Source organism: Aythya marila (genome assembly GCF_965140915.1).
Source record: "Aythya marila genome assembly, chromosome: W".
NCBI lineage: Eukaryota > Metazoa > Chordata > Aves > Anseriformes > Anatidae > Aythya > Aythya marila.
The window spans coordinates 11897462-11910612 of NC_139081.1; the positions used below are offsets into that span (position 1 = coordinate 11897462).

General features: G+C 55.3%; 1 protein-coding gene across 1 annotated transcript; it reads left to right on the plus strand.

The window, feature by feature from the left end:
• Positions 1-8108: 8108 nt before the first annotated feature.
• LOC309889504 (olfactory receptor 14A16-like) lies at positions 8109-10130 on the plus strand (the record flags this gene model as incomplete). Its single annotated transcript, XM_082782353.1, has 2 exons — positions 8109-8873; positions 9933-10130. The coding sequence occupies 2 exons, from the start codon at positions 8109-8111 to the stop codon at positions 10128-10130; spliced, it is 963 nt and encodes a 320-aa protein (XP_082638479.1).
• Positions 10131-13151: the final 3021 nt, after the last annotated feature.

A 13151-nucleotide genomic window follows, 5' to 3' on the forward strand; every position in this document is an offset into this window, starting at 1 on the left:
GGGCTGGGGACCACGGCTGGGGATGAGGGCTGGGGACCAGGGCTGGGGACAGGACCAGGGATGGGAACCATGGCTTGGAACCAGGTCTGGGGACCAAGGCTGGGACCAGGGCTGGGGACAAGGGCAGGGGTCCAGGGCAGGGGTAGGGTTGGGGACCTGACCAGAGCTGGGGACTGGACCAGGGTTGGGGACCAGGGCTGGCCACCAGGGTTGGGTACAGGACCGGGACTGGGGACCAGCTGGGGACCATGGCTTGGGACCAGTTCTGGGGACCAGAGCAGGGCTGGGGACCAGGGCTGGCATCCGGAACAGGGCTGGAGACTAGGGCTGGCGACCAGGGTTGGGGAACAGATCAGGGCTGGTGACCATGGCTGGGGACCAGGGCTAGGGACTAGGGCTGGAAAAAGGACCAGGGTTGGGGACCAGGGCTGGCGACTGAACCAGCGCTGGGGGCCAGGTCTGTGGACAAAGGTTGGGGACCAGGGCTGGGAACAAGGTCTGGGGACCGGATCACTTCTGTGGACCTGAGCTGGAGACCAGGGCTGGGGACAGGACCAGGGCTGGGGACCAGGGCTGGGGACCCAAACAGGGCTGGGGACCAGGGCTGGGGACCAGATCAGGGCTGGGGACCTTGGCTGGGGACCAGGGCTGGGGACCAGGGCTGGGGAAAGGACCAGGGCTGGGGACCAAGGCTGGGGACCAAGGCTGGGGACCAGGGCTGGGGAATGGACCAGGACTGGGGACCACAATTTGGGACAAGACTATACCTGGGGACCAGACCAGGGATGGGGACCGGACCAGAGCTTTGGAACAGGGCTGGGGACCGGATGAGGGCTTCATATCAGACAAGTGCTGGGGACGAGGGCTAGAGACCAGGGCTGAGTACCATGGCTGGGGACCAATGCTGGGGACCGGACCAGTGATGGGGACCAAAGCTGGGGATCGGAACAGGGCTGGGGAACAGGGCTGGGGACTAGGGCTGGGGACCAGGGCAGGAGCAATGTGCACCTGCTCCTCCGCCCGTCAGTGAGGGTCACCCAATCTAAGCTTGCTGCCTGCTGACCCCACTCCTGGCCACAGAAGGACAGCGCTGGGGAGCACCCAAGCAGTGCCCAGCAGGGACCAGGCCTTGCAGGGAAGTGCCGGCACTGCCGCTGCTCCAGTGCTTATATGCTGGTGATGCAGGGCATCCCCCTGTGACATCAGCCTGTGTCATAAGAAGGCTTATGATGTCAGCAGCATGGAGACAGCAGAGCTCAGGAGAGGCTGGGGACCAGGGCTGGGTACCAGAACAGCACTGGGACCAGGGCTGGGGACCATGGCTTGGGTCTAGGGCTGGGGACTGGACCAGGACTGTGGACCAGTGTTCGAGACCAGGGCTGGGGAACAGGGCTCGGGACTGGACCTGAGCTGGGGTGCAGGGCTAGGGACCAAGGCTGGGAACAAGGGCTGTTGACCAGAACAGCACTGGGACCAGGGCTGGGGACCAGGGCTAGGGATAGGGCTAGGACTGGGGACCAGGGCTGTCTACCAGGAATGGGAACCAGGGCTGGGGACTAGGGCTTTGGACTTGTTAGGAATGTTTTAACAATTCATGTCCATAAAGAACAGTCCTGTCTGCCTCTGAGCCCTGCACTGGCAATCTAATTCTTGAACCACAGATGCAGTGTGTCCCAGTCTCCCCCTCATTCTAGTCCATTTATCAAGTCTTCAGAAAATACTCCTCAAATTTATGAACCTGTTTGCTTTTGTTATTTCGGACTTCTATTTCTAACAGTTACAGCCTTTTTCTGTCTTCTTCGAGATTAACTTAACACTGCTATAGGTGTGACTGTCCCTGTGAATGGCTGGTGAAGAATGTTTTAATTACTGGTGAAGTGTCAATAAGAAAGCTATTTGTGTTTGTATGAAGTCTTTGATGTCTGGGGTTTCAGAACAACTGATAACAACTAGTGACTGTTATGGGATACTATGCAGGCCTCTGATATCTGGCCAGGTGGCCAAGAGATTAAGAAGAAGAAGAAAAAATAAGCTGAAGGGCGGCTGGGAGACAAGACCTGCAGGGGATGTTCTATAAACTTGATATGGTGCCAAGGGAGTACAAAGGGGAAAGGAAGACTATGAGCCTTCAGCATGAAAGACCCCTAGAGACCCCCAGAGGAAACTGATGCACATGCTCCAGTAGGAGGGATTGGACCCCGGAAGCTAATTATAATAACCTGTTTTTTTTAGAAGTAGTAATGAATATGTATTACTCTAGGAGCATAAAAATCAGCTGCTTGATGTAACTGGTGTGCATCCTGGTGGAGCGGAGACTTCCGGTGCACCCAGCGCTGTTTGCTTACCTCTATTCTTTTATATTCTTTTAATAAATCCTATTTTTTATTTAATCCTAATTTGAATCCTGAGCCATTTCTAACAGACTGGACCAGGGCTGCGGACCAGGGTTGGGGACCGGACCCGGGCTGGGGACCAGGGTTGGGGACCGGACCCGGGCTGGGATCCAGGACTGGGTACCAAGGCTGGGGACCAGGGCTGGGGACCAGAGCTATGGACTGGACCAGGGCTGGGGAAAAGGGCTGGGAACCAGACCAGTGCTGCGGACCAGGGCTGGGGACCAGGGCTCAGGTCTAGGGCTGGGGACTGGACCAGGACTGTGGACCAGTGTTCGGGACCAGGGCTGGGGAACAGGGCTCGGGACTGGACCCGAGCTGGGGTGCAGGGCTGGGGACCAAGGCTGGGAACCAGGGCTGTTGACCTGAACTGGGCTGGGGGCCATGGCTGGGGACCGGAGCAGGGCTGGGGACGAGGGCTTGGGACTAGGGCTGGGGACTGGACCAGGACTGGGGTCCAGGGCAGGAGCAATGTGCAAGATTGCTGCGTGCTGACCCCACTCCTGGCCACAGAAGGACAGTGCTGGGGAGCACCCAAGCAGTGCCCATCAGGGACCAGGCCTTGCAGGGAAGTGCCAGCACTGCCGCTGCTCCAGTGCTTATATGCTGGTGATGCAGGGCATCCCCGTGACATCAGCCCGTGTCATAAGAAGGCTTATGACGTCAGCAGCATGGAGACAGCACAGCTCAGGAGAGAGACGAGAGATTTCCCTTCTTGTCCTGAGAAACAGTCACCTCCCTTCTGCCCAGTTCATTTCTAGCGGTTCCTGGCCCATCCACCAGGAGCATCTCCAAATTCTGACAAAGGCCACGGAATAGAGGAAGTGGAGCGCAGGAGAAGTCACTGCTGTGTTCCTGCCTCAACACGCCTCTGCTCTTGGGAGCCCTTCCAGGAAGGTGGAGTTTGAGGCTTGTCCTGGGGCTGGGCCTTTTGCAAAAGACAGGGTAAAACCTGTCTTCAGATCACTGAAGTTTCTTGACACGCTTTGCCTGAGTCTTGAGAGTATGATTCATTCTGTCCACTCTGCCACTAGACTGGGGTCTGTCTGTAAGGGCTATGCGGATCCCAACCAATACCTAATAGTCTGCTTCTTTCAGTAACTCCCTTGCCTATCAAATGTGGACCTCTGTCCGATGGCGTTCCCAAAGATGCCCCAAATCTCGGAATTCTCTCTTTTACCAGAGCTTGTACTACTTCTCTCGCCTTCCTGGTACGACATGGAAAGGCCTCGGGCCAGCCTGCAGACGAGTCCACGAGGACTAACAAATACTTCAGCCCCCCTTTTCTAGGCAGTTCGCTAAAGTCAATCTGCCAATACTCTCCAGGTGCCTGCCCCTCAGCAGTGGATTTTTGTGTGTTTAGTGGATTATTTCTCCAACATATGTCACGCCTTTCTGTGACTGACCGAGGAGCCTCCACCATGTTCCTGCGTATAAATGAGAGGGGTTTTGCCTCTCGGCAGAAGCCATCCCCATGCTCTCAGCATATTAAAGCAAAATAAATGCAGCTACAGCCTCTTCTTTCTCTGAGACCCGATCTCAGCTGATGAGGAAGTAATGGGACCAGCAAACCTTTCTGGCTGCAGCAGCTCGGGCCCGCCTGCCCTGGCCCTGTGGCAGGAGGAGCTGCCTGAAGACACCCAGGGATGGCACGGAGGGGCTGCAGGCCTCCCAGGGACTATGAATGAGTGTGCCTGTGCAGTGCTGGATGTAGGGCTGGGCCCTGAAACCTCATCTCTTTCCATGTGCTGAAAAGCAGCTGGACTACGACATGCATTTTGCAGGAGGAGTGTCAAGACACAGGTTTTCCTGTTTGCAAGTCCCAGATCCTGGTGAACATCACCTAGGTCGGTCCACCTGGCAGCTGTGCACAGAATCTGTCTCCAAGAACCCACAGAAACCTCGGGAATGTTTGCACCCAGCAGTGTCCCTTTCCTGTGACTGTCCGAGTGATTAAAGGCCCCCAGGGTGACATGGGGTCATTGAATTCATCTTAGTCCAGTGGCTTCCAGAAGACTGTCTGCTTCTTCAGCCTGACTGCAGGCATCTACCTCTGACCACAAGGTCACCCTGACTGGCTCTGTTCTGACCCTCACCCACAAGGGCTCCCCCACTCTACTGCCCATCCCATAGAGGAGCTCCATGCATCCAGACATATCCTTCACATGGAGGGCAACCCCCTGTTGATCACCCCTGGCTTTCTCTTCTGAAGAATCTGCCCCCATCCAGCACAGCACCCCAAGCTGAGGGACCTGTCCCCCCACACCTCAGCAGCTCTTCCATCAATGTCCCAGCCCTGTGACAGCAGGCGGGGATCCAGCTCCTCCTGCCTGTGCCCCAGCCTGAGGGCATTGGGGCACATCTGGGCTGCAGCACCTCAGCTGTGGCACAAGGGCCAAACTCAGACTTGTCCCAGATCTTGTACCCAAGAGCCTGGGCATGAAGAGGCTTTCCTTCACAACAGAGACCTGCTGCCGTGGATGGCAGATGGCCCTAGGAGAATGAAATGAGGGGCCTGAAGCACAGTACGCCCTGGTGTTCCTGAGGCCAGAAGGAAATAGGCCTGGGCTGTGCTGCCCTGACAGCAGAGGGCCTTTTGTGGTGTTGGTGCAGCCCTGAGGGCCAGTGCTGGAGCTGGGGCTGATCTCCAGGCAGGAGAAGGGGCTGCTGAAAATGTCCTTGGCTATGCACATCCTGTGATAAAGGGACACAGAAAATCACTGGGCTGTGTCTTGACTGAGTAAGGGATGGGGGTAAGAAGCAGCAGCAGTGTTTGCAAACCAAAGGACACAAGTGGAAACCCCGGTGTGATGTGCCTCATATCCATGCACTGCCTGGATAGAGGAGGGATAAACCTTTGCTTTCTGCAGCCCTGGGAAGTGGTCACTTGCTCATAAGCACCAGGTCTGTCAGAGATGCCTTCAGGGGTACCCGTTAAGTACCAGCTGTAGATGGCCAGAGGTGTCCTGTGGGTCCTGTGCTGCCCGTGTCAGCTGCATGCTCCAGTGGTGCTGGGCAGCGTTGGCATCTCAGGTAGCACTGCAGGCCTGGAATTGGCTATTACATGGAGCAGCTGCCCCGAATTTCATTAGATAATGTAGGGATGTCCATGAGACAAGTGCCATTACAGTCCCTGGAGTTGGAGGGAAAACTAGAGGGAGAGAGAGACTCAGCTCTCCCTGTGGCACAGTTCTCCATTGGGTCAGGTGGATGCCTCTACAGGCTGCACTGAGCCTACTGAGGAGGGACAGGTTTAGTTGTCCTAAATGGGTGCATTTGCTGTCATTTCAGCTGGCCAAAGGCATTCCTCACCAGCCTCCAAGGGGATGCCCCCAGGTGCTGCCCTGTGCCTCAGGGTTCCTCCATGAGAGCTTGCAGATGCCTGCACGTACCTCTGCCCCCTGACATGTCACCAGGTGTTTGCAACCCCCAGATATTCTCTAACTCCTGGAGATGAGACAAGGAGCTCATCTGCAGCTGCCCATGTTATGCACACTTAAACTGAGTGCAGGGGAATCCCAGGTCCTGTGGGTTTGTGGCAGGTATGGGAGGGATCTGAGCCCCATTCCAGCCCCAGGACAAAAACCCAGCATGAGATGTTTTAACTGACTCTGCTGAACCCTTTCCCTAAGCAGGGGGTTAAAGGAGCTACTTCTATGACCTTATCTAGGTGTCCCACCATCAGCTGATGTGAGAAGAGGTGATTGTTACAGATAATTGTTTTTGTGCTAGGAGAAATGATCCTGCTGTCAAGAAGCATGTGTGCCAGGTAAGGGCTGGAGCCCCAGGGATTCCTTCAGGCTGTTTGCCAGCAGGTTCCCCTGCAGTCCCAGGGCCATGTGCAGGGAGCCTGGTGGGGGGCAGAGCAAGAGAGGCCTTGGGCTGGGCCTCTGCTGCTGAGCTGGGCCGGGCTCCTGGGCCCAAGGGGAGCTCCTGGCAAGCAGGCAGCGCTGCAGAGAGACAGCTCTGCCCAGGAGCAGCTCCTCTGCACAGCGCAGCAGGGCTGGGGGCACTGCCTGCAGAGACACAGTGCTTAAAGGCAGGCAGAAGTGGCAGGATGCCCAGAGCTCACAGCAGGAGAAGACTTCCCAGCCCTGCACCCGGTAAGTCTCTGGCTGGAGGGCAATGCAGACGCAGTTCCTGCAGGAAGGAGAAGCCGGGGGTGCAGGCAGGGGTTTCCAGGGCTGTGGTGCAGAGCAGGGTCCCTGCTGTACCCCAGGGGCTGTGTGCCGGGGCAGGGCCTCTGCCGCCTGCCAGGCTCAGCACTCAGCCTGCCTGGGGAGCTGCCCAGGGCGCTGTGGGGAGAAGCTGCGGGTGGAAGGAGCCCCCCCGGCAGGGCAGGGTCCTGCTGCTGGCTGGAGGCTGCTGCCTGGGGCAGCCTGCTCACAGCTCCACAGCACAACCAGGGTGTATCCAAGGGGACTTTAAAAGAACTGGGAGAAGGAAGGGGATTTTGGCTTCAGTCTTTTCTTTCCTGAGCTTCATGAGATTTCAGTCTTCTCTGCTTTGGCTCAATGAGTGCAGAAATAGATGCTGTTATTTCTAAGAAGAGTCTGAGACTCACAATCTGTCAGAGTGAGGGTTACAAGGACACTTTCCTTGTAACCACCACCACCCTTGCAATGTCAGCAGGGTCTGTGTGAGCTGGGATCTAGGACATGCCCCCAGCGAGCTGCCCCTGGGCAGAGCCCTGCTGTCAGGAGGTGTCTGCAGGGCAGAGCTGAGCACCCAGCGGGTGGGAGGGAGCTGCTCCCAGCAGCAAGATGGGAGGGGGGATTTGGGCACCTCCCTGCCATCCCTGCAGTGCAGACACCTTCCTCTTAGCAATCTCCTGGTCTCCTTTCTCATCGAGCATAGATCTCCAGCCATAATGTCATTGAAATTTTATTAGCTGCTTTGTACTCACTGCGGTTTTGGGGATGAGAATTCAGGTGCAGCTCAAACACTGATGATGTTCCTGTCACTCAGGTATGTCCATGAAAAAAGCATCGATGTTTCTTCCAAACTTTTGGGCCTCTGGGAAATGTTTGTGTGGCTGGGAATGAGCTGGCTCTCTGTTCAGGACATCACATCTGACGACGTTTGACTCTTTACGTGGGGCTTCTGCTGGGCTGCAGGCTGCCATGCAGAAGGGCAAAACTCTGCCCTAGCAGCTCTGTGTTATCTAGCAGCGCCATGGAGAAGAGACGTCAGTCCTGAGGTCATACAAATGCTGCTGAACGGTTGTATATGGGCAGCTGCTGTGATCCCTGTGTGTCCCTGGGGAAAAGCAGAGTGCTGAGATCCTCCTCAGATATGATGAGTTGGGTGAGGGGTTTGGAGATACGCACTTTGAACCTGGATTCCTCCGCTCTCAGTAGCATTAAGGGTCTATTCAGAGGAACACCTAAGTGTGACCAACCTCCCGAGGTGCCTGCACGGGGCAGCTGAGACCAGGACTGATTGATACACCTTCAGTCTGCCCTGAGGGACAGTCCCTTTGCCTTGCAGGACCCCCAAGATTTCACTTGGTGGGCAGTACACCAACGATTTCTACCTTTAAGGACTTCTCAGGTGTGTAGGACAAGTACAAAAAAATACACAAAACATTATGCACCAAGCCCTGCACTTGAGTGAATTTCTGCAACAATGATGAAAAGTTCCTTTATATATTATGTCTACACAAATGTTGTTTTTATTTCCTTTTAGACCGGCCTCAAGGTCAAGAGACATCAAATGTCCAACAGCAGCTCCATCACCGAGTTCCTCCTCCTGCCATTTGCAGACACACGGGAGCTGCAGCTCCTGCACTTTGTGCTCTTCCTGGGCATCTACCTGGCTGCCCTCCTGGGCAACAGCCTCATCCTCACCGCCGTAGCCTGCGACCACCGCCTCCACACCCCCATGTACTTCTTCCTCCTCAACCTCGCCCTAATTGACCTGGGCTGCATCTGCACCAGTGTCCCCAAAGCCATAGCCAATTCCCTCTGGGACACCAGGGCCATCGCCTATGAAGGATGTGCTGCCCGGGTATTTCTGTTTGTCTTCTTGATATCAGCAGAGTATTATCTTCTCACTGTCATGTCCTACGACCGCTACGTTGCCATCTGCAAGCCCCTGCACTACGGGACCCTCCTGGGCAGCAGAGCTTGTGCCCAGTTGGCAGCAGCTGCCTGGGGCAGTGGGGTTCTCAATGCTCTGCTTCACACTGCCAATACATTTTCCCTGCCCCTCTGCCAAGGCAATGCTGTGGACCAGTTCTTCTCTGAAATCCCCCAGATCCTCAAGCTCTCTTGCTGTGACTCCTACATAAGGGAAATCAGGCTCCTCATGCTTAGTATTTTTGTTTTTTTGGTGTGTTTTGTATTCATCATGCTGTCCTATGTGCAGATCTTCAGGGCTGTGCTGAGGATGCCCTCTAAGCAGGGCCGGCACAAAGCTTTTTCCACGTGCCTCCCTCACCTGGCCGTGGTCTCTCTGGTTATTAGCACTGGCATGTTTGTGTCGTGGTTCCGCTCGAGTGGACAGCCGAGCTCCACCACAGCCACTCTCTCACTCCCCCTCCTCAAAGAGGAATGGGGAGAAAATATGTGAAAAGTGCTCAAGGGTTGAGATAAGGACGAGAAAATCACGCAATAATTATTGTAACAGGCAAAACAGACTCAGCATAAGAAGATAGTAAGATTTATTGCTCATTACTAACAAGCTAGAGAAGTGAGAAACAAAAGAAAAAAAAACAAAAGCACCTTCCCCCCCATCCACCCTCTTCCACCTCCTCCCCCCGAGCGGCGCAGGGGAACGGGGGAATGGGGGTTATGGTCAGTCTACAGCACTTCTTCTCTGCCGCTCCTTCTCGGTCACTCTCGTCCCCTGTGCTGTGGGGTCCCACCCACGGGATGCAGTCCTTGATGAACTGATCCGGCGTGGGCTTCCCACAGGCAGCAGCTCTTCCAGAACTGCTCCGGATATGGGTCCGTACCACGGGGTCCATCCCTCAGGAGAAAACTGCTCCAACCTGGCTCCCCTACGGGCAGCAGCTCCTGCCAGGTCACCTGCTCCTGCGTGGTCTCCTCTCCACGGGCTACAGGTCTGGCCCGGAATCTGCTCCGGCAGGGGTCTTCCACAGGCGGCAGCCTCCGTCGGTGCAGGGCCACCTGCTCCACCGTGGTCTCCTCCACGGGCTGCAGCGTGGAACCCTGCTCCACCGTGGTACTCCATGGGCTGCAGGGGGACAGCCTGCTTCACCATGGTCCTCACCACAGGCTGCAGGGGACTTCTGCTCCGGCGCCTGGAGCACCTCTCCCCCTCCTTCTACACTGACCTTGGCACCTGCAAGGCTGTTTCTCACTCCCTTCACTCTCCCGGCTGCTGTGTGTTGCAGCGTTTTTTTCCCTGTCTTAAATATGCTCTCACAGAGGCGCAAAACAACATCGCTTATTGGCTCAGCTCTGGAAAACAATGGGGCCCTTCCCAAACATGGGGCAGCTTCTAGATCTTTCTCACAGAAACCACCCCTATGGCCCCCTGCTACCAAAACCTTGCCATGTAAACCCACTACAGTTTGCCTACCTGAAGCCGCCCCCCACCAGTTCCTCATCCCTGGACTATGTGGTGGCAGTTCTCTATTCAGTGGTGCCCCCAGCAGTGAACCCCTTTATCTACAGCATGAGGAACCAGGAGCTCAAGGGTGCTCTTAGGAAAGTGTTTTCAAGGATATTTCTGAATAGTGATAAATTTCCCTTACTTCTCCACGAATGACTTCCTTGTGGGCATGCTCTTCGTTACATTTTCCTGAGTGTTGTGGTTATCTTCAGTATCAATTGCATATATCATGTTATTAAAAATATGGCTTATACTCATTACTGCTCTCCTTTCATGCTGTCTTTATAGTAAAGTTCCTCCAGAACTTTGTTCATCTTTGTGGCCCTCCTCTGGACTCCTTCTAATAGGTCCATGCCCTTGTTGTGTTCTGGGGCCCAGAGCTGAATGCAATACCCCAGGTGGGATCTCCAAAAAGCAGAGTGGAGGAAGAGAGTCACCTCCCTTGCCCTGATAGGCACACTTCCTGCAGCCCAGGATACAGCTGGATTTCTGGGCTGAAATGTTCCCTAGGCATTCTAGGTATGTGCCACAGCCACTGACCCCAGCGAGGGGCATCAGCAGCAGTGACCCAGCTGGGTCTGCTTCCCTGCCTGTGCAGCACAGCCAGTGTGCAGTCACCTCTTGGGCAGCACAGCCTGCTTGGTCTACTCATGGCACCACCAGCTCAGGGCCCTGTGGGGAACATGGGGAGATGGCCAGAAACATCTGGAGAGGTGAGAGGAGGGATGGGGAGAGATCAGATGGGAGCTGAGCTTGGCTGGAAGGTGCCTCAAATACTGGTGCTCACCTAATCCAAGACAAGGTCAGACTGTGGGTACCCTAACTTGTACTCATCATGCAGAGCCACATATCCATGGTTTCCTGGTGCATCACCTGGCCTGGGCAGTGGCTGAAGAAAGAAAAGTGCCCACTGTTGTTCCTGAAGCCTGGCCTCAAAAGCAAGGCTGTGACCCTGTGTCAGGATTACAGTATGGTGGTTCTCACCTGCTACACAGCTGAACTGTACCACCACCCCTCTCTCAGTCCCCCTCCTGAAAGGAAAAGGAGGAGAAAATATGAAGAAAAAGGCTCAAGGTTGAGACAAGGACATGGAGATCACCCACCACTTACTGTCACAGGCAAAACAGACCCATGGGGAAAGAAAGGGAAAGGTTTTTTTCACCTTAAATCTGCTCTCAGAGAGGCACAAACAACATCACTCATGGGCTTGGCTCTGGTCAGCGGCAGGTCCCTTTTGGAGCCATCTGGAACTGGCTCTGATCTGACATGGGGCAGCTTCCTGACTTCTCGCAGAGCCCAAATCTGCAGTCCCCCTGCTACCAAACCCTTGCCATGTAAATCCAGTACACAGTGAGGGAAGCTTGACCCATGTCAGATTGCTAATGTTCCTGAATCCATGTCCAGCACATGTCTGTGAGACAGTCTCCCCCAACCTGTGTGCTGCACCTGAGGCCAAAACTCCTCAGCAAGTCCTTAGCTTGGGTCCACCTGGAGGACTGGAGTAAAGCCATAACCGCGGGAAGGATGAGCCCTCTCTTTGGACTGCTGCATGGGTGGAAGCCTCTTCATGCTCCATGTGAGGTGGGAGATTATATAAGAGATCCTGATGCCCTGTTCACCATCTCCATGTCCATTGGGCCCTCAAAAATGAACCTCAGTCTTAAGATACAGCCTAGCTTCTTCTTACATCAGGAACCTGGAGAAATTGCCCCAGAAGTCTCAACACTCTGGTGCACACAGGCAAATACACACAAACACACAAAAATATGCATGTCCAAACACACAAACACACATCTCATCCACACACAAAGATGTGCACATAAGGCATAGACACAGCCAACCAGACACAAACCAACTCCATAAGGGAACAGCACCTTCACAGCCACCACACCACCAGCAGCACACACAGAGCCATGAGCAACACACCTGGCTTCATCCCCTTCCCCACCTCAGCCTGCTCTGCTGTGAAGGTCACCAGTACTCCATGCATCCCCTGCAGCATTTACCCATGGGCACAGACGCACCCACGGCTCCTTGATTGTGGGCCTGGGCTTTGGGACCACCTCAATGTCCTGCCCAGGCTCTGAGCTGTTCCCCACTTGGCAGCTCCAACCCTGGCTCTCTTCAGAGCCAGCTCTTCTCCTTCTTCTCCAACCAGCCTCACCTGAGCTTGGCCAGCAAAGCAGGCACATACATTCATCCCCAACACACCAGGAGTATTCAGCAAATAGCCATCACCAGAGCTGAATAAGAAGGCAGGACAGAGCCCAGTGACTGGGCACAGGGTCTGGACAGACCAGCCCTGACCAGCCCCCTGTCCACATGCAGCTGCCCACGTGCATCCCCTCTTCTCCTCTTCCACAGGATTCTTCCTCCTCAATCCATTTTGATCCCTTCCTTTCTCGGCCATAGTCACTTCCCCACTTATCAACTCTCTCTAACTATATTTCACACACTGATCCCTGGTTTGCTGTACCTGTCCCCTCATTTGGTAGTTCAGATACCATTGCCTAAGTCATTTGTGCCTTCAGTGGCATCACACATGGGTTCCCTGGGCACGGATGCCTTTGCTAGACTTGATGCCCAGAGGGTCCCCACTGCTCCCCTCCATCTCTCTGTGCCGTTTGGCCATTGCTCACATCTCTGCCCACCAAGGGCTCGTGAGATGCTGCTGTGCCTCACAGCCCTGCCTGTACTCTCTCCCTTCTCACACTGTGCTCTGTCATATCCAGCACTTTTTCATGCCTTGTCCCACAGGCTCCCACCCCATGTCCAGCTGGCATCACTGCAGGGCAGCCCTCCCCAGGGCCCAGGCATCTGCCTGCAGCTTCCACAGCTGCTGCTCTTGATGGCCTCCTGAGGCCTGCCTGCTCCTGGCCCATTGCAGTGTTGTGAGGAGGTGATCTCAGCAGCAGCACCCCAGCCATGGTGGACAGTGGTGTGCCCTGCCTGAACTGCCCCCGGTGTCCCGTGGGGTTTGTGATGCACTCAATGACATCACCGTGTCTGCCTGCCTGCCACCAGGCAGTCAGGTCACTGCAGTAGGAATGGCATCACAACCCACCTCCCAGCCGTGTCACTGGGACCTTCCTCCACATCTCCTCTGTCCCCACCTCCCAGCACTGCTGGGTTGGTTTCCTGATAGTTCAGGTGATGTAAAATCCATGATTCCCAGCC